The sequence below is a fragment of the Bombyx mori genome, chromosome 15 (genome assembly GCF_030269925.1).
Source record: "Bombyx mori chromosome 15, ASM3026992v2".
Taxonomy (NCBI): Eukaryota; Metazoa; Arthropoda; class Insecta; order Lepidoptera; family Bombycidae; genus Bombyx; species Bombyx mori.
In genome coordinates, this window is record NC_085121.1 from 12,493,176 (window position 1) to 12,516,266 (window position 23,091).

Consider the following 23,091-nt stretch of genomic DNA (forward strand, 5'->3'; position numbering starts at 1 on the left):
CTCACACTTATAGAGAATATAGAGAAGGAGTGCACAATGCAAATTTTTTTTTTTTAAATAATGCATAAAAATACATTAAAACAATAAAGAAAACATTACACACACTACAATGTATTTGACACACACACACGCATGCAATATGCATACTATGTGTTTATTGTCAAACTTTCTGCTTATTGCTTTTGGTCTGTGGTCTAATTGAGAATAGATTAAATATTGTTTGTCTTTGTTAATATTTGTCTAAAGTGTAGTCTTAGCGAAATTTGTGAAGAAGTAAAATAGTTTTTGACAATAGAATCTTAACAGTGTTTATACAAACTTATAATTGGAACGAAGTTCCTTATCGCGCGTTGTGAAAGGGGGCTAGACGGAAAAAATTCTTACGAAAAGTTGTCACGACACTTTTTAGATCCGTCATTCTGACCAATCAACGTGTAGGTGCTTATCGCGTGACATTGCTCGTATCCGATTGGTCCGCGTAATGAGTAGTTTCTCGAGATAGCGTTTCAACAATAGTAATTTAGTTCATAGTATTATTTTTTTCTTCTTCATAATGCCGTAATTTATTATTATAACTTAAAAAAATATTACAATTCCTTCACTAATTAATCGAAAGGAACTTCGTTCCATCCGGGTGTCCCTTGACACCTCTGAAGTTTTTATTTCAATTAATTATAGTCGAATTTCGGCTACCGGGGGACTAGTATGATAGAAAAAAACATATTGCGCCGACCCCAGGTCTGTCAGGCTGGGAGAAGGACAGGAGAATGATGACAATGACGTACTGAACTTGACTACATCAAGTGCCACGGTTACGAAATCGGGACAAGTGCAAATAAAGTCGTTTAAATTCAACACTCGCGTAATTATGAAAGCTGTTATTGTGTATTTTATTGTACGTTCTTGAACCCACGCACGACACCAACTCACTCAAGGTGATAATGACGAAAAATGAGGACCGTATAACGGTGTCTCGAGTTATTCAGTACAGGTTTACATAGTGCTTAGATTTATTATTGAATTTTTAATAGATCTTAAAATATTATGCATTTAACAAATCCAGCGACGAAGGGCTCGACAAGTAAATTAACCCACAGACACAGCCCACTGAGTTTCTCGCCGGATCTTCTCAGTGGGTCGCGTTTCCGATCCGGCGGTAGATTCTGCGAAGCACGGCTCTTGCTAGGGTTCGTGTTAGCAACATCGTCAGGTTTGAGCTTCGTGAGCTCACCTACTAGTTAAGATTACGCTGATATGGTCTCTGTAGACCATCAGCTAAGGTAGAAAAAAGAAAAAAAATGCTCTATCTTGCTTTTTAATATATTATAAGAATTTAAATTTCAAAATCGAAAGTCATCTTGTAAAACAGAATCGTTTTATTTAATTACTACCGTGTATACATAAATGTATACCTACAGGTAAATAATAAATGAAAAAATACAAATTATCCCATATTTCTTTAAGAATTTTCTTCCAGCATATCCGCGAAGTGTTAGAATATAAATTAAACTAATGAGTGTGTAAATGATAATTTTTTTCTGTTACTCAGACCAGTGGTCGACAACCCGCGGCTCGCGAGCCGCTTGTGACTATGGTTCGTCCGCGAAATGTTTAGTTCTGGCACGGAATATTACTTGTTATCTTACCTTGTAAGAGACAAGTAAACATTTTTATAAAAAAAAAATGTCTACAAAAATTATAATTGCCTCTTTGCATAAATTTCAGTTATGTGCTATTTATATTTGGCTCTTTTGGTTGACAAATTTGCCGACCACTGGCTTAGACAAACGAACAAGCGTACAGCCAGTCTGTTCTGTCTGTCTGCGTCGTGGAAGTCATTAAGTACGTAAATTTAGTACGTATTTCATTAGAAAAAATAGTATTTTTACTTGCCAGCACATTTTTATAAACTACAGAGTCGCGGCTCGATGCGACTACTTACACCAAGCGTCTTATCGTATAGGCTAAGACAACAAAATTCTAATTAAATATTAATCAAACTACGGTCATATAAACATAACAATTACGATTTACCAATATACGAGTTGTATAATTGTTCGGTATGCGACAACAGATCCGTAAAACGATATAACTTCGTCTCCAAATATGTGTGACAATTCAGCGACACCTGTTGTCTACATCTACCTACATACGTTATTGATTTAGTTATCATACACGTTTTGATATTACGTCGTGTTTTGCGATAACACGACAATCACGTTCTATTACAATAAAAATGTTCCGAAATGTTATTTTCTTTAGGTGGTCCTATATGAATTGTGGTAACAGGAGTCAAAATTGGGCAGGATTATATTGCCTTTATTAGCTCCTATTTGAACCGAAATAGAAATTGTAGTTTTACTGACGGCAGCACCTTTAAATCCGCACGGTTAGGTATCATTGTGTGTGATTTCTATCGTAAATAAATCTTGCATTTTGTTTTGTAAAGCGGAAAAACAGTGGAACTTGTGGTAGGAAATTTGGTATTGTCGAATGATTCGAAGTCTTTCACAGACTGGATCACAAATATACATATATTGTTTAAATAAATTCAAACTATGTAAAATTTGATTGAAAATTAAGAACTAATTACATTTTCTTTTTTTTTCGACCTCGCGGACTATGTAGGTTTTGACGGTCCGTAGGTGTTAGGTGCGGACCGGGGGCACATGGATGTATTTAGAGCCTTACTCACTAAACAAGTCTCCTTGCATTCTCTCACCCTACGTCCAACCTCCACCCGAGGTCAAAACCCGCACAAAGTATGGGGTTCCGGGGGTCAATACTACAATCAGACTTATGGCGCCACCCGAAGGACTCCCGAAGGACTAGTCGCCGAAGTGATCGCTGACGACCACCGACGCCGATCTTCGCGATACAACGGCCCGTCAAGTTACCTCGGTGATAACGCTGGTGATACCCCACTGAGTCAGAACCAGCCTGCCAGGTCGGAACGCGATACATTTCTGACCGGAATAACCTTCCACAATACGTCCGACGACGATGAACCCAACAGTGACAAATTGTGGGTGCACTTATTGTTAAAAAATCAAAACGATCAAGGGCATTTTGCTTGAATTTTATTATTTTTGAATTAATGTTCAATCATGAAAACACGTATCGTGTTTTACTAACCCCTAACCTGTCCACTATCAAATTGTTTTTTTTTTAAGAGGTGCCAACAACTTACTGCAAAAATGGCGGCAAATTCATATCGATATCATGCTCATAATTATGAGATAGCTTTTAAATATTGCTTCCTTAGTAAATATAATCATTGCGTACTCGTAAGTGTGTGCACATATCTTTTTTGTTTACTCTACAATTCATAGTCCCCTAGTAAAAACATGAGAGATTCAATGGTACACATAATGGCTAGGCCGTGTCCGCCCCATTGTTTACATGTAGCACACTTTCACATGCTCCATATACTGAGTATGAAAAGCACTAAATGATGTATATATGAACGATGTACACCAAACTCATTATGTTACAGACAAATAATGCTTCTGTTTAATTTTGTTTTACTCGTAAATTCGCAATCATTGAGTTTTTTTTTTCCTACCTATGCTGAGTCTTGAGAGGCTATTTCAGCTTCTCCTTGACGTTGTAGGTGAGCTCACGGGGCTCAAACCGGGAGTATTGCTAACACCGGCCCTAGCAAGAGCCGTGCTTCGCAGAATCTACTACCAGATCGGAAACGCGACCCACTGAGAAGATCCGGCGAGAAACTCAGTGGGCTGTGTCTAAGGGTTAATTCACTCGTCGAGCCCTTCGTCGCAAGCGACGGGTTCGACGAGGACGGTGACCGGGAATTGAGTATAATTCAACTATTTATACATGGCAACCCAGTAATAGATTACATACCTGTATACTTAGTTTTTCTTATTCCCTATGCTTTGTAATCTGGATTAGTTTTAAATTCGTTCGGTGGGCAAATTAATGCAGAAATGAAAAAAATATCTTTGTTATTTCACAAAACAGTTGTTTTATACTACATCTGTTTTATGTAACAATATGTAGCAAGAGTTAAAACAACAAATAGAACTGGTTTTATTTAACTCAAGGTTACTTCCTAGATTTATGATAATTCCTCATTAAATAATAGTATTATGACATTTAAAACTGTCAAATATATATCGAATATTAATGTTTCGAATTGTTTATTAAAAGGCCTTCGCAGTGATCGCAACTTTTTATAGACGTAATATAGATGAAAGAAAGAGCCTAAAAGAAGTATTGGCAGAGCATCTCATAAGATAGCTATTACTCAGAAGAAACACTGACATGTGACCTCGGCTTCTTTGAGCAACAACTATTCTAGTTCATCGTTTTTTTTTTATAGATGTAATTATTCATATAAGCTCGTGGCTTGTTACCAAATCCCATTGAAATCAAATCATGAATATCGCTACATACGTTGTCATACTCAGTCAAACATGTGGCTGAAGTTTCAATTGTATTGCATAACATTGTCCGACCCTTCAAAGCAGAATGCTAGTTGCTTCGCGACAGACATAAACATAATGCTTGCACACTTGTGTGGGTTCACAATACAATGTAATCAATTAATGTCTGTTAGCGATCATGGTATTCTTCTATAGTATTCCGATAACGACCTGCTTATATTCCGCCAAATCCCTCTTTCAACGCCCATAGGTTGTGATATTCCAAATCCACACTAATAAGACCAGTACTGATTTCAGTATATCAACTTCCCTCCCAAGCCACTTTCCACATGATTTCAATTTTGACAAAGTACTGTTACTAGGACCAGTTCTGAGTAGCTTGGAATGGTTACAATGATCTGATGTTTGAATGCAGTGAAGCAATCTTTCACACCGATAAACGTCGTCGAACTCGGCAAAGAGTTCGACGTGCAGCCTAACATAAACATCAGCCCGCTGAGTTTCTTACCGGATCTTCTCAGCGGGTCGCGATTCCGATGCGGTAGTATATTCATTTGCGTAGCAGCTGCTCTTTAGTTGTTAGGTCTCCTTTGGAGGCGTTCGGGTAGCTGTTAGTAAATCCCACCCCTCCTGGCTGAGCCCATGCTCGCTCACCTGTCCTGGTAAAACTGGAAAGACCTCCGGTCTACTAGTAATCCTTCATTCATAAAAAAGCAATCGTTCAAGCCCGATTTCAGTTTCCAAAATATCTATAAATTTTCGGGGCGTACCTTTTAGTTCTAATAGTGTGTTCAAATATTAGAATTCGTATTTTACAGACGGCAGTACTATAAATTAATATTTTTCTTAATAAATGGATAATAAGTCAAAAATCGAAAAACATAGTCTAATCGTCAATTAAAAGTCGTCAGTTATAATTGCCTCCATTGGGATTTAGTTCGTCCCATTTTTAATGCTACGTCCATGGGTATAATAGAATGTATTAATTCTCACTCGCGAATGACGTAGAAACACAATTTTAGAACAACATTAATATAACACTACTAATGACATAAAATCAGTTGTGCAAACATTTGGAATTCACTAGTACATATTTCTATCTCACTTGTCCCTATTTATTTTATGCTTCGCGTGAGCAGGACAAATAAGAAAATCTAAAGTACTTATTCTACTCGGGGCGATCCGATCTTTATATTCGAATTTTAACAACAATATGTATGTAACACAGTAAAATTCAGTTTTAAATGTCAATCGGCCTCACTAATAACCAGCCAACTACTAAAAAAAAGTAGTAATTTAAAAAAAGAATTTTTTTCAAATAGCTGTATACCTGTGTACTCAAAGCTCGAAGAACGAGCGTGACGGGGCCAATAACTTATGCAAGCTTATTGAGCTCACGAACGCGTGAAAGTGAAAGCTCGACAAGCTCCACTCGTTCAACGCTTAATTTGTATTGACAAAACGATTAATAATCAATAATTATTATGTAATATCTCATCAACATTATGCCATTGTCGCTAGTAATAATGTATCATAGACAGTACGATGGCAATTTACTATATCGATTTTTACGTTTCGTATTAAAAATACAGATGTATTGAACTCTACGGCTCGCAACAGGGAAATTATAGCGACGTTCTTCATTTGTTAAAACAATAAAATAAAAAAGATTAAGTCATTGTTTTGTTAACGCCAAAAGGTCAACGCCCACCAAGACCTACAGACCTACATTGATTGTAATCATTAAAAAAAACGTAAATTTTGATAGGTTATCTCGTAACATATATTTAAGTAACCGATAAGTATTTAACTGATATTAAACAATATCTATAACATAGTGCCTTTGATATTATTATGATAAGAATTGAAAAGGATAGGAAAACTTTAAATTAATAGAAATACAAAATTATTTTTGAGCCTTCTAACTGCCTGATGTTGTTTGCTAGTTCCAAGTCGTGCTTGGAAATATAATAGGTACTTTCTTCAAGTTATCATTGTTTCAGTCACTTGAGTCGTCTGTAAGCACGAAAACTTTAAAGCATCCGAAGCTTCTGAAATAATATAAGGACAATAAAAAACGCGAGATGAAACCCTAAAATTTAAAATTACCTTTAAATACATATCGAGATGTGAAAGGCTATTTGGTTTAAGCGACATTCATCTTTGTAATTAAAAGTCCGTTTTACTTAGTATCAGCGTCAACAAATTCGACGTCTTTAATTGAACTTTAATTAAGTTTAATCGAAAAGTCCACTGAAAAAATCTCAGTAAATGACCACCATTTTATTTAGATTATATTTCATCCCATCTCATTTCATTTAATTTCATAACAGTTGATTAATGTCTCAAATTGGTCATCTTCATTTCATTTCATGTCATTTCACTGCATATTATCATTTTTCATAAAAATAAGAGTATACATATAATGATATTGGGTACTCCAGAATAAATAAACAATAAAAGACTTAATTGCGTTTTCTGTTATGTGTATAATGAGAAAACAACATTTAAAGCCCTTAATTTAATAAAATTATTATATTAACAAACTGAACTTTCTTTTTACTTAATGTCAAACTTCACTGAATGACATTTAAGAAAAATCCTTTTTATAAAACTAAAGAGTTTTAGACTATGAAGGTTTTTCTTTACATCTCCCCCCCTTAGGGAAACAATTACATGTAATTGTTCATGTAGGAACTGATACTGGAGATAATTTTGTAATGTGATAGAGGTTCGATTCCATTTTTTTGTGTCCGATATCAACTAAATATATTGAATTTGAAATCTTTTTTAGAATTTTGAAAGGTCCAATTCTCAATTCATCCATTTTTTTCCTATTTAATCGATTTCCATTTTCTACATAAACTTGGTCTCCAACTTTCAGTTCACATTCTTTTCTATTAATATCAAATGCTTTTTTGTTATAATTGTGAGATTTAACTGTATTCTCAAAAGCTAATTTTCTGTCTCTCTCAAGATCTTCAATTGTACCATTTGCTTTTAGTTCCAGTGGTAAAACATCCACATTTTTACCTTCCAAAAGGTATTTAGGGGCAAACCGCGTGACCGTGTGTTCAGTTTCATTGTATTTTTCCACACATTTCTGTGCAATCGATGTCCATGCTATTTTTTTATTATTTTCATTAATTTTACATCGAATCTTATTAACTAAAGTTTGATTCAATCTTTCATTAAGCCCATTTGAAAATGGTGCATCTACAGCAGTGAAAACCATTGTAATATTTTCCTTTTTCAGAAAATCTTTAACTTCTTTCGAATTTATGCCAGGATATTGGTCTGTTAATACTATGTCAATATTATAGTTTTGTGTCACACTTTGTATAAGTTTTATAAAATCTCCAGAGCTTTGGTTCTTAGATGTTAAAATAAATGCATATCTTGTAAAATGATCTACTAAAAGATGCATATATTTTTTTGTAGATCGTGATCCTCCAAAACCTCCAACTGTGTCAATAGATACTATCTCGAATGGACGTGTTGCTGGACCCAAATGTGACATTAATCCAAATCTTGACTTTCTTCTTGACTTATTCCTTATACAAATTTCACATTTTTCACAAATATTTTTAATGTTTGCGATCATATTTTTGGCCTCGTAAAAAGGCGTAATTTTTTTTATTAATTGCGATCTCCCTATATGGCAGTAGCTGTTGTGAACAGCTTTTATGAAATTCTTACTAAATTCTTCTGTAAGTACGATTTTTTTTCTTCTTCTGTTTAACTTGTAATATATTCCATTTTCGAAGATATGTTTTCCATTTCGTAGATCTGTATTTGTGTTCTGATCATTTTTTATGTCATTTAGGCTTATTAAATTTACCACTCTTAAAAAATCATCAGTGTTTTCATAAGACTCTAGAACAGGATTTCTGCTCAAACAATCAGCTTCCTGATTCGATTTTCCTGGATAATATTTTATTTCAAAATTATATTGAGATAAATAGTACATCAAATCCCCTAGTTCTTCATCAGTTCTGGCTCTAACATTCATATTCTCTAATGGTTTATGATCTGAATATACTATAAATTCTCTTCCCATAAGCAAGTGCTGCCAATATTTCACAGCTTCTTTTATTGCCAGACATTCTAGATATATTGCCTTCTTTTTCTTCTGGGCCTCTGTTAGTTTTTTTGAAAAATAAGAAACAGGTTTACTTATACCATTTTTTTCTTCTTGTTTTAGCACCGCTCCCACTCCTTTGATACTTGCATCCGTGTAAATATTTATCGGTAATTCAGGATCGAAAATCTTTAAAACTGGTTCTGAACATAGCAGTTCTTTTATTTTATCAAATGATTTCTGACATTCTGTAGACCAGATAAACTTCACATCCTTTCGCAACAGATTGTGTAACGGGTCTAGTATAATTGCACTATGAGGTACAAATTTGTGGTAAAAGTTTACTTTTCCTAAGAATTGACGTATATTTTTTCTTGTTTCTGGAACTGGGATCTTTTTTACAGCGGTTAAGTAATCTTTTAGAGGTTTAACTGAATTATTTTCTATTATATGACCTAAATATTTGGCGGAATTAATTGCAAAACTGCATTTCGAAAATTTCAGTCTAAATCCTTCTGTTAGTATTGCTTCCAGTAGTTTTGATAGGTGCATTAAATGCTCTTTAAAAGTTTTCGAAAAAATTAAAATGTCATCTATAAAATTCACTACAAAACTCGAAAGTTTATGTTTCCTAATTACGTTACTCAATATTCTTTGGAAAATGGCAGGCGCTGTCTTTATTCCAAATGGAAGACACGTCCATTGAAAATGGCCTTCTTGTGTAACAAATGCAGTTTTGTATCTGTCTTGAATTTTCATTGGAATTGACCAAAAAGCTGAATTTATGTCAAGGGTTGAAAAATATTTACAATTTACAGTTTTTACCATCAAATCCTCTATCAATGGAAATGGTTGTAATTGGGGTACAATTATTTTGTTCAATTCTCTGAAATCTATACATAGCCTTGATTTTCTCCCATCTTCTTTTTTATATGCCAGAGTTACTGGAGCAGCAAATGGGCTGTAAGACTCCTCGATCAAATTCCTTTTTAATTGTGTTGATATTTGGGTTTCTATTTCTTTTCTATCTTCAACCGTGCATCTGTAGGGACGTTTGAAACAATACTTATCCACCATTAAGTCAATATGAGCTTCATAATCTTTTACTGTCCCCACGTCATACTTATCTTTGGCGAAGACTGCTTTGTATTTTTCTACTAATTTATTAATTTCCGACTGCTGGTAGGGATCAAGATGGCTTACAACTATTTCAAATCCTTCCGAGTTTATGTGTTCATTAAAGTTAATCTCACCATTGTGTGTAGAATTAATTTCTTTTTTTAATACTTCAGGTTCTGAAAAACCTCCTTCATTTCTGTTACCTAGTACATTAGGAATTTCGACAGTTGTAGAAGAATAATTATAGCTTTTATTATCTTTCAGATTTTCTTCTGAATTGTAGCATTGTTTAATTTTTAGTTCTTCCGTTTGTATTAGTTTGAATTTTTTTATACAATCCAAACCAATTAAAAAATCATAATTAAAGTTGACGTTATCTATTATAAATACATCCATAAAACCTTCAATATTATAGATTTTTATTTTTAATGTTACAATACCTTTTGTTTTCTTCTCACCATTAATAGTTTTCAAATTAACTTTTTCTATATCACCTGAATTTTCTTTGGGTTGTATTTTCAATAATTTTGCATTGATCAAAGACACATTTGACCCAGAATCATAAATTCCAGATACTTTTAAAGTATCATTTAATGTTAACTTGACTTTTATTAATGGTGGCACCTCTAGTTTTTTGGATTCTTCTCATTTAATTCGATTTCCAATTCAGAATTATTTATGTTTCGTACAACTGTTTTTTTATTATTTTCCTTAAACCAACAGCTTTCTTCGGGATGGTAACGTTTACCTTTTTTTTCCTTTAAACATATTAAGCAAGGTTTTGTTTCTTTATTTTTTCTATAATAATATGTAGTATCGGAATATTTAATATCAAATTTATTATCAAATTTATTTTTCCCAACAAGATGTTCTAGTCTTCCGATTTCGTTATAAAGATCTTCTGTTCCCTGTATGTTTTCCCTATCTATTTTGTCAGCAACATAATTAGGTAATCCGAATGCTATCAGGTCTATGAGTGTCCCAGTATCAATCGACTTCCTGACTTCTAGCAACAATTTTTCTTTTTTTAAAGCATAGTCAAGTAAAGATCCAACTTGATATTTGAAAGCTAGAGCATATTTAACGGGTGACCAGCCTTTGCTTGCAAATGTCCTGCAAAAATTTTCTTCCCATTTTTTCCATTCTGAGTCTATATTCAATTTCATTAACATACAATTATACCAATCTACACTACTGTACTCCAAAAAAAATTTTAAAATTTCTATTTTGTTTTGGTCTTCTTTTATTTTAAAACGCTCACATTCCTTATTGAAATCTTTAATCCATTGTGAAGCGTTTGGATTTCTCCCAGAAAATTTTTCAATGATGAATTCCTTAGAAATTTTGTTTAAATTTTGAGTTTCCGTGTTATTTATTTTTTCTTCAAGCATTTTTTCTAATAATTTTTCAACGTTCTGATTCGAATCGTCAATTATAGACTTAGCATTGCTCTCCGAAATTTCTTCCAAATAAAAATCATCAAATTGTAAATTTTGATCCTCGTCTAAATAAATTCTTGATATATCATTTGTCAAAGTAATCCATACTTTTCTGGTTTGGTGTCTTTTGTTTAAAGATTTTTTTACCTTTGCATAATTTGAAGTTTTTGTAATTTCTTCATGAAAGTTGGCATTTTGATATTCGGTTGGTATCCCAAAAATCTGTCCATCAGGTGTAGCAATTGAAGTTATGCATATAACATTTGATTTTCCATCTTCCGTTGATTTCACAGCAAAATCAAACCTTAATTTTTCCATTTTATTCATGGTGTTGCAAAAAATGTTGTTTTATAATGATATTGGGTACTCCAGAATAAATAAACAATAAAAGACTTAATTGCGTTTTCTGTTATGTGTATAATGAGAAAACAACATTTAAAGCCCTTAATTTAATAAAATTATTATATTAACAAACTGAACTTTCTTTTTACTTAATGTCAAACTTCACTGAATGACATTTAAGAAAAATCCTTTTTATAAAACTAAAGAGTTTTAGACTATGAAGGTTTTTCTTTACATACACTAAAATAAGACATGACCTAAAGGTCTTAGTTACCAGGTCATAAAATCCCTTAAAAAAAAGTACCTTGTCGAAAATTTGTACTTTCATCATTTTCGAATTAATCGTTTAGAAACTTATAGCTATATAACTATATACGTACTTTTACACATCCAGATAATAATCCAAACAATTTCCGAACAGAGAGCTTCGAAATTTTCAATAACAATACCTATACCAGATACTAAGTACAATGCCAGCTAGATCAAGTACATCGGGAATAAAACAATTGAATACTGTTTCAATTATCTTCAATAGTTGAATTGTAAAAACATTGTGTGCTTAACCAACGTTAACAATTCTCGAAACCTAATTAGCATACACACGCAATACTGAATTACGCAAAAACACACAAGACTACACTTTTTTGGGTAATTTAAGACGTTACATTACACGCGATTAGAGTAAATTAAATGAAGCCAGTGGATCCGTACTGAATACAATGAATACATTACCGCGTTCTTCTCATTTCTCTACAAATTATTTCTAATGCTTCCGGTGAGGAGGCCTCTGAATAATCACTAGGACGAGCACTCTTGGCACAGATCGTCGTCACATAAATCAGGGAGCGTGATTTTTTTTACCCCACTACTGCAGAAGTATGGTAATAATTTACGACCGCACGTACAGATATCTAATTAATAAAAACACTTGAATGCTAGTATTAATTGCAGGAGGGTGCAAACAAGAAAAAAGTGTTTAATTTAGAAGTCACCATCGGGTACACTTACAACTAACTACATTTTATGTTTAAACTATATTAGAAATATATTATTATATATTTTAAGCGCTATTATTTTACGGGTTCTCACCAAGATTTTCATAAGTCATGAGTTTTCATGTCGAGTAAAAGTAAAAATCGTGATTAAACCTCGTTAAATAATAATAATGAATTTATAATTATATATAATAGAGAAAGCTTAAAACAATGTAGTACTTGTTTGTTACTCAATTTGTTATTATTCTTCGCTTTTTTATTTATTTATTTTTTATAACAATACGTCTCCATATATACCAAACCTTCGCCAAGCGGACGCTGTCATTAAGTCACCCTATATTATTTAGATATGGATTACCATTTATCAACTTAACTTCCTCTGTTGCTGCTTCTATCTATTATTCCTTATTGGGATGAAACTGTGACACATAATTCTTATGTTTTTTTTTATTATAGATGCATGTTCGAGCTTCCGGCTCAAGGTAGAGTGTTTACCAGACTCCAAAAGACATAACAGTGCTAACGCCGACACCCACCTTGAGACGTGAGTCTGAAGTATCACTCGTATTGTTTTAACGGCTGTTCAAACTGGAACGCGTGATAGCTTCGTGGCAGACAGCATTTTGGTACCTATCGGTGGTAAATAATTGATTCTTATTACATGATTTTATGATTCCCTCATCGTGGACTACGCGTTCGCAAACACGTGTTAAGTACGTATTTCCATAGGTAAAACCAGTCAAGGTGAAGCCTGAATAGGCCCTCGATGCTGCCGGCAGATAAAATACACCGGGTGTCTTCTCATCTTGGTCACGACGACTTAAATATTAAGATGAATGGTGACATTCGCGTTATTACATCTACTGACCACTTAACGCGCAATAAAAGTAACATTACTACGACATTCTCTAAATATTTTTAATTTCGTGCTAGCTAGCATTAGATCAAGCAGGTCGTGTTGTCCTTGATATAAACTAACTGCTAATTTCAATATGGGTGTATGTCCATAATAATATTATGATATTAAACATAATAATATTATGTATTTTTTTTTATAATTGAAAGATTACTAGTTGCATTTCTAGCTTCACCAGCGCAGGTGGGTGAGCAAGGGCTCAGCCAGGAGGGGTGAAATTTGCTAACAGCTACCCGAGCGCCTCCAAAGGAGACCTAACAACTCAAAAGTAGCTGCTTCGCGAATGAATTTACTACCGGATCGGAATCGCGACCCGCTGAGAAGATCGTGCGTCTCAAAGACGAACTTAATTAGCACGCTATCGCTGGTTACAAAATATATATCGACACTTGAAAGGCAAACATAACTAAGCGACAATGTGAACTTTACAGTAGACTAATTTAAAGTTGAAATACCTGAAAAAAATTCTATTTTAACGAATCTAGCTGTAGGATTGAAATGATTTTAATAGACCTAGAAATATATATTTTTGCGCATCGAATATGGTTATTGCCTATCATTTATGTACAATGCAGTTATTGTCGCTTAGTAACGTTTGCCTTTCAAGCGTCGATATAATAGTAAAAAAATATTTAAATACGATAGTTGAGATAAAGCGTTGCGCTACAAACAAAAACATTTCCAGCGCGTACATAAAATTACGTAATCATTTTTATTACGGCATGATTCTTATCTCGCTTTATCGTATAGTCGAATGCCCGAAATGACTTTCTCCCGTTCTTAACTATCATAAAACTTTTCGACAAAATCATTACATATTCGAAATCTAATTTCATTTTCTGTGAACCGCGCTGAGACCTACCTTATTAACTTCAAATCGAATCCTTGGTCTAACTCCTAATAAACTATTGCCACGTACAATATCGGATCGAAAATGGTGATTCAATTCTTTAGAAAAGTAGTTCTATCGTTGTAAGGAACGTAATTCAAAGACCATTCGACTCGTCGACTCCCACGCAGTCGTCTAGAATGAGGAAATGACATATTGACTTTTAGAATAGCGTTCCTTTTCGAGTGTCTGTAGGTACAACGCGACAGTTTTTTTATGTGAATATATCAACATACTTTGAAAATATCTTGATCTTGTATTGAAAATTTAAGTAGACCAATTATTCCGGTCGAAATTTTCCTCTCTCGCACACGTCACTGGTGTCATTTGCACGGATTTCAAGAGTTTTTGCAATTTTATAGGAGAGCCGTTTAAAGTTTAAAATTTGAAAAAAATAGCATAACAAAAAACTTCTTCAGCTATTTGAATGGAGTAAACTTAATTGAAGTTCAATTAAAAACATCGAATTATTGATACTAATCACTACATAGTTTAAAACAAAGTCGCTTTCTCTGTCCCTATATCTGTCTGTCCCTATGTATGCTTAAAACTTTAAAACTACGCAACAGATTTTGATGCGGTTTTTTTTAATAGATAGAGTAATTGGAGAGGAAGGTTTATATGTATAATAACATCCATTAAATAGTGGAGAAATCAATAATAAATTACAGTTTCCCAAGCGAAGCGAGGGCGGGTCGCCAGTATCTAATAAAACGGACTTTTAATTACAAAGATAAATGTCGCGTATTAAGCGAAATGTCGCTTAATCCGAATGGTCTTCCGCTCCTCGATTTGATCAGCGAAAGCCGTCAGAATCGATAACGCTATTATAAAACATATCGTTCTTAGCATGTGCGTGATAATGGAACCATAACTACATATTTGGGTCTTACGATACGATTGCATCACGACCGTCCACCACGTTCCAATTACGAACGATGACTTCTCGTGTGATTTCTCGCACGCCATTACAGTCGGTCGGTCGAGAATAAATTCTTACAATCACTTCCGTTCAATTTAACGTTGGCTTCCTTCGAATTATAAATTGCGGTGTTGCTAGTTTCTAAAGAGTCCGAACGAACGAATCGTTCGCCTAGTCAACCCTTTGAATGCTTCGGTCGTATATCTATATATTAATACGTGAAGAAAAAACTGTATCCCTTTTTACGAAAATTGCGCGGACGGAGGAGCATGAAATTTTCCACACTTATAGAGAATATAGAGAAGAAGTGCACAATGCTAATTTTTTTTTTAAATAATGCATAAAAGATACATTAAATCAATAAAGAAAACATTACACACACTACATATCATGTATTTGACGCACACACGCATGCATACTATTTATTGTCATACTTTTGTTTTTGACGTCTGTTGTCAAATTGGGATTAAATATTGTTTGTCTTTGTTAATATTTTTTATAGTGTAGTCCTTGCGAAATTTGTGATTATAGAAGTATAAAATACAATCATAATAGTGTACAAACTTACAATTCCAATTAATTATAGTCGAATTTCGACTACTGCGTGACCTCTAGTATATATTACTAGCTGACCCGGCAAACGTTGTTTTGTGATATATATATAAGATTTCTAGGGAATTTCTAGTGTAGAAAAAAAAACTAACCTATACCTAATAAGTGTGTAAGGATGTGGTAAATGAGTGAAAGGGGCATGTAGCGCTGTGAACGATGAAGGAATATAAAAATAACAAAACCTAATTCAAGCACATAATGCCTCAATAAAACAAAAAAAAAATTGTCCAAAAAATAAAAAAAATATGTTAGAGGTGGACAACCCTTATCACTTAGGGGTATGAAAAATAGATAGTAGCCGATTCTCAGACCTATTGAACATGCAAATAAAATTTCATAAAAATCGGTCAAACCGTTTCAGATGAGTATGATAACTAACATTGTGACACGAAAATTTTATATATAAGACTAGCTGACCCGGCTGACTTCGTAGTGCCTCAATCGGTAAATAAAAGACCTATACATTTGTATAAAATAAACTTAAAACAAACAAAAGGAATCCGTCCGACTAGGGACACATCAGAGGGAAAACAAAATTGTTATTTTTATTTAATTCCGCACATTTTCATTCATTCATCTACCTTTTAAACCTTCTCTGGACTTCGACAAATAATTCAAGACCAAAATTAGTCAAATCGGTCCAGCCGTTCTCGAGTTTTAGCGAGACTTAAGCCTTGTTCGGACTAGGCGAGTATTTTAGTCGAGTACCGAATAAATTAGTGGCTAAACTACTCTCTACTCGCCCGAAAAATAGAACACAATGAATTGAGTTGACTAAATTATTTACTAACCTACTCGACTAAATTTTTAGTGCTCAGACACATTTAGCTAAAATTAACTAAATACTCGCCTAGTCCGAACAAGGCTTAACGAACAGCAATTCATTTATATATATATATATATATATAGATTATATCAACTTATTTTCCTCGGCGTCACTCGGATGCAGTCGGATGTCGGTCGGCTCTAATCGGGCGCCGCTGGGCGTCAGCCAAGTCATTCCCGTCGTTCCATCCAGTTTTAAATTTGGAACGATTTTTTTTTTCTTAGCCCGTAGTAGATACGTCTCACGAGGTGAACAATCTCTGTACGATTCGAACACATGTCTTAAGCGAACGCGTGTCCAAATAACTATGTTCGTTCGGTAGGTAATTTGTTCGTAAAAATAGCAATGATCCCAATACATCCCGAGCCCGATTGTAGAGAGATCGAGGCCGAAATGTTTATACACGTTCATACTGCACTAAGCTGCGTGACACAAATACCTAGTATTCGTATCCTGTTTTAAACTGTTTATGATTCTACGCGCGCGCGACATAACAGTAACAGAAAAACGTGAAATTTCGTACAGCCCGTCGCGTCGCCATGAAGCGTTAACAAAATCTTAGTTTTTTAAATACGAGGTCACAAATTTCAAGGTCAAAGTTCAAGTGCGATTCTAATAACGATCGAGTCCAGTGAGGTATTTCATAAGGATCGTATTGCTTTCATAATAATATGTTTCGCCCCTAAAACGTTCGAAAATTGGGTAGGTTAAATTTTATCGACTACTAGGGGAAAAGTAACCTCAAAATAACTAGCATTTAACGTCATTATTAATTGCAATGAAATCAACAAATTCCTTTGAATACAATCACGTTACATTTGCATATTCATAGCGAAGAATGAATAAAGGTGAAAAAGGAATGATCTTACATTAATAAGTATTTAATTACGTAGAACACACCCACACACACACACACCCTTACGTCATATCATTAGCAATTAATTTAGCTGTAATTAAACATTTATTTTCGAAGTCCGAAAACAAGACAACCGCAAATGGTAACTGACCCCAATTCAAAGATTATAAAAACGTTATAAAATGAATTACAGAATGTTTTAATAAACCGCAATTGGTGAAGTCATTTTAACTTTCTGAGATTTTCATTGATGTAATGTTTGTTTTATTCAAGGCCCGTGAATTGAATATTCATTGTAAATTATTGTTTTCCTAACGAAACAGATCGCTTCTTTGTTTTTTAAAACAAAAAGGATAATGAACATTGAAATCGATACTGGTTTTACAGAGATAACACAGTGGGCGTATTCACTCGAATAGCTTTTACGAAAAAAAAATTAAAACTACCTAATTGTCACATTATAGAATCCAGCGGAAAGTTACAGAAGACTAATTTAAAATTTAATGTCTAATTATATTAGTTGAACGTATTCCAATTTTAAACGAAATACGTTTTTTTTATTGCTTAGATGGGTGGACGAGCTCACAGCCCATCTGGTGTTAAATGGTTACTGGAGCCCATAGACATCTACAAGGTTAAATGCGCCACCCACCTTGAGATATAAGTTGTAAGGTCTCAAGTATAGTTACAACGGCTGCCCCACCCTTCAAACCGAAACGCATTACTGCTTCACGGCAGAAATAAGCAGGGGAGTGGTACCTACCCGTGCGGACTCACAAGAGGTCCTACCACCAGTAAAAATGTAATTCTATTGCCTTTATTTATTGCTTTTGTATGTAGTTAGATCAGCGTACGGCTCACTTGTAAGTGAATACCATTGCTCATTGGCGTTAGCAAAGTTAGGCAAGTTAGCAAAGTTAGTTAGCAAAGCACAGTCAAATCTTCAAAAGCAAAAGAGTGGACAGCTCATAGGACAACAGTCACGTCGCTGTCTACAACTGAGGCTTAGCTTTCTATCTCAAACTAGTGCTCCCCGGTAGTCAAAATTCGACTATAAATAGTTGAAATTATAACTTTGTTAACTATTATGATTCTATTGGCAAAGACTATTATTATACGTCTTTAATCACAGATTTCGCCACTACACTATAGACAAATATTAATAAAAACAAAACAATATTTAATCTATTCTCAATTTGACCACAGCCTATAACTGACAGACTGCAATTAAATAAGAAAAAATGACAATTAACAAATAGTATGCATGCGTGTGTGTGTGTCAAATAAATGATAGTGTATGTAGTGTTTTTATAAATTGATCTCTATATTTTCTATAAGTGTGGGAAATTTCATTGTTCTCCGTCCGCGCAATTTTCGTAAAAAGGGGTACAAAGTTTTTATTTCACGAATTAATATATGTATAGATGACTTGCTAAAACCCAAGACAATAGGTTTAAAACGTGCTTATAGCGATGCAATAGGTACTCGAATGTTCAGATTGGCAGTATGACAAAAATTCTATGTATACTCTATAATAGATTGTACAATATACTGTGAAGTGGTGCAATGCGTCCTGAATGATTGAACGCAACGACAGGTTACAGCGTGTTAGTTCAACGGACCCAAGTTTGTTATATCTCTTGATTTATATCAGCATTCCGCCCCGTATTCAATCAATACATTCATTGAACAAACACGGCGTGTTGTTAAAACTTCCCAAAAACCATGTCACAATGAAATAGACAAAATGATTTTGCTTATCTCACGTGCTGACAACGAGCCTTTTTAGCGTAATATTTATGGAAATTTAAACATTTTTCTGTTTGCAATGAGACTTAGTCAACTGTATCGAACACAATGTTAATCCGTCATCGTTCGAGCCAAACAAAAATATATGTGTGTTTAATTAGTGAAAACAATTGGTATCTGCTCCAGGATCGATTTGTGGTCTAGTCTTTTTACGAAGTTTGAACTACAAGGCCACAAATCCGAGCTTTCAATCAAAATTTTTCGTTTTTAAACGTCTTTAAAAAACTTAAATTCTCAATTATGTGAAGGCCGGAGAAACAGTTTTACGATTAACTCAATTCATTACAAGAGGTTTCCGTGAAAAAACCGTGGCTGATGTCACCGTATTCTTGAATCACAAAATATTTCAGGCGTATAAAAACAAGTCTACTATAAATTTACAGCTCCGCGGCGCGGCTCGACTCAAACACTCGTCTTTGTGTGCGTCTTCTGTGACGCGGGCACAAGCGACCTATCGAATGGCGAATACAATTATTTATTTTACATTGTATTTGAACTGCGAACCCACGGTTAGTACAAGTGTTTCCATGTGTACACATAAATGTTTATTCTGCAGCAAGCTATCTCACAAACGTACCTGTGCTCTATTGATGACGTCGTGCGGTCCCCGCCATGTCGTTGCTGCTGGAGATTTCCTCTTGGCGAGCTCTAGAGTAGCCTCGCTGGGGCATTTCTCGAACATGAGCACGCGTTCAGCAACAGATCCTCTCGTGAGGAACGGTCGCACGGGCGTCGTGCCCGCAGCGGAGACCGGCTCACCGGTGCCGGCGCTGGAGGCCCTGCGAGCGCGAGCTTCGAACTTGGATCGAGCTTCGGTCACGTGAGAACCAAGCGAGGCACGTCTCTCTCCTCCAGCCCCTGCAGCCGGCTTCCTCGCACCGGTTTCCAGTTTATCCTGATAGCGGCTCTTTGCGTAATCAACGAGAGAGACCGGCGGAACCACGTCTGGTCTCTCTGCAGGACGTTCTGCAACAACTCCCCCTGTACGAAGAGCTCTCAACAATCTTTCCTCCTCGCGCGCTACTTCTAATCTCATGGCAGCGGCATCAGCGCGCCTACCTCCAACTAAAGTCGTTCCTGTTCCATTGCGTTCAGGCACTAAATCTGGAGGCAAAGTGATATCCATAATTTCGCCATCAGGTTCGGATCTTTGCTCTTGTCTCAGTTCCCTCCTCGCCCTCTCACGAGTAGGATCCGGGCGATGATCCCGTCTGAGTTCTGGTCTTTGCTTCAGGTCTGGCTTAGGTTCTGGTTTGGGTTTGGTCCGTAGGTTGTCGGTCAGCTTGATGCCGGATGTAGGTCTGCAAGAGAGGATCTCAGAAGGCGCCAAGCCGCGCGCTTTCCACGTCTGATAGATAGCCTCGGCATGGTCGGATATCTGCCTGGCTATAGCCGCGATATCCTCCTCGCCGGTGTCTATCTCGCGACGAGCCGTCGCCGCCATGGCCGAGCTAAACTCAGACAGACTCAGCGAAGGCGCGCGCACTGCACTCCCGACTTCAGGGACCGGTCGGGCCCTCCATTTAAACTCACAGCACTCACAAAACAACACTCAAAACATATTATTTTTATTTTAAAACACACATTTACATTCAAGCCCAGTGATGGGTTGCGACGGAACAGCTGTAGAGGCTTTACTGAGAGCACGCGTGGGACAATAAACAATGGTGAGGAACGTGGTTAAGGACGCGACGGTGAGGGAGTACAACACACGGAGGCTCCTCGCGCGGACTGCGGCGCGCCGCGAGAGAACTCACTGCCGGCGCTACCCGCGTTCCCCCTCCCGGCTCCGACATACTACTACATACAACATACTATCTCTATCAACGACAATAATTAATTCAATGTTACATTTCAAGAAACTCAACTATTTCAGACCATTTCTATTCGTAGAGAATAAAGTTCATACAATATCCAGGTAACTTCTAGCTGTCGCGGTGTTTTGTGTTCAGGGTCATTCATTAATAAGAACTGAAATCGAGTTTTTTTTAATTTAGCAAAAATTTACAAATTGTATCTACTATTTTTTGTTTTGGGATCGGCACGGGCTAGGCCGAATGCATACTGGACGGTGGATTGCAAGCCGGTGACAAGGACAGACAATACTGTCACAGAGTAAATGTTCAACAAAAACGCAGATTGTGACAGCGAAACCATAAAGTTAGAAATGTTCGTTCGTTTTAAATAAAAAAAAATTTTCAAGAAATTAATTACCCAATATTTAATATATTTTCAAAAGAGCATTGAATGTTGCAACATTAATAAAACAAACCAATTATAATTTACATGTACTCAGCGTAATTCAATTAATTGTTTAGCTTCTAGCCAAGGCTAACACTACATAATTACCCTTTACCATAACAATATGATTAAATAACAACTACCAGTTTGAAATGTATTTAATATACATTTGTTTAATAAAATTTAAAAACATATAAATATACGTTAAGAATGAACTTACATTAACTAAACTTAACAATGTGACCCTAGAGTGTGATAATCTTCCAAGAAATATATATTTCAAAATCAAAACCACAGCTTATCTCCTCTTAGACCAGGGCTGAAGCCTTTAAAAATGGTAAAAAGTGAAAAAAAATTATAGTAGGATGAAACCCGTTAAGAAAGGACGAGAATATAACAAAAATGAAAGGAAAATAATTTACGGGTGATCTGAGGTCGGGAAGTGGGAGGTGGTAAGTTTTTAAGGGTAAAAAACGGTTTATCTCGATTTTCGGCAAAACTACAAGTCCTATGGAAAAAAATTAAATGACAAACAACAATTATAGTAGTATATTTCGATTTGTATTTTTTTGTTTATCAATATAACATAGAATCTTACGTTTTTCAAGTAATTAAAGTGTAAATTTTACTAAATAGCTTGGCTTTGCCCCTGGTGTCACTGACGATCATGTGGGTTGTATGCTCATCTGCTCATCGTCATTTTAGATCTATACAATCAAGTGTACTGTCTGTTTAAGTCGCCACTGTGTGAACGTCGGCGACGCGACGCGCACGCGCGTCCGCCACGCAAATAGAACGCACGTATATTTAGCCTCCCCTGCCTTTTAGTTCCTATTCTATGAAGCAACGCGTCCTGAACGATCAGCCAACATCTTCAGATCTGTTAACGAATGTACGACCACTGTCGTATCGTCGACGAAACATCTCAGTAATATTATTTGCAGCGACTTTATAATGAAGACTAGCGGCCCGCTCCGGCTCCGCTCAGGTCAACAAAAATTTCATGGATATTTGTCGTTGTTTTATTTTTTTAAATAAAAGAACACTTATTGCGGCATAACTATAATAATTAGAAATATGCTGTCGCGACACTTTTTGTAAATAATTATGTGTTCTACAAAATCGTAGTACATTATTTTATTCTATCATCAATAGTTTTCGCAGGGCACGCGATGTAAAGAATATTTTAGGTATTTTTTTTACATTATAGGGGTTACATTATAAAAGTTTTAGTGAGGATTAGTAAGGATTTTTTCAAAAAAGATTATAGCCTATGTCACTCGGGAATAATGTAGCTTCCAAACAGTGAAATAATTTTTCAAATCGGTTCAGTAGTTTCGGAGCCTATTCAATATAAATATAGATAAATAACTCATGAATATTAAAGTTATGAGGGCGCCATTAGGGTTTTTTGCCGAATTAATATTTGTAGGTACATAATACTGATTAACACATAACTATAAAATGATATCAAATTCTCCAGACAATGAAAAACTTAACTGCCTTTTCTGTCATATAAATACGAATATATCGACAGTATAAATTTAAAACTATAATAAATTCATGGTGGCTCACTAATGACTTTTACTGGTGGTAGGACGTCTTCTGAGTCCGCACGGGTAGGTACCACCACCC

At 35.3% G+C, this 23,091-nt stretch overlaps 1 protein-coding gene and 1 long non-coding RNA gene across 5 annotated transcripts in view; one reads left to right on the plus strand and one right to left on the minus strand.

The window, feature by feature from the left end:
* Positions 1-20,971, minus strand: part of LOC101739716 (serine/threonine-protein phosphatase 2A regulatory subunit B'' subunit delta) — a 164,162-nt gene extending 143,191 nt beyond the window's left edge. For 3 of the 4 annotated variants that reach the window (XM_012697399.4, XM_062672672.1, XM_012697398.4), the window contains exon 1: positions 19,793-20,970. In XM_012697399.4, the coding sequence (XP_012552853.2) occupies positions 19,793-20,659 (867 nt within the window). In that variant the 5' untranslated portion in view covers positions 20,660-20,970. Of the gene's footprint in view, positions 1-19,792 lie in introns of all 4 variants that reach the window. The other variant, XM_038015953.2, reaches the window with a different exon arrangement.
* Positions 19,313-22,466, plus strand: LOC134200229 (uncharacterized). The gene is made up of 2 exons (XR_009975052.1): positions 19,313-19,724; positions 22,285-22,466. It is a non-coding gene; the product is annotated as an uncharacterized LOC134200229 (long non-coding RNA).
* The last annotated feature ends 625 nt before the right edge of the window (positions 22,467-23,091 follow it).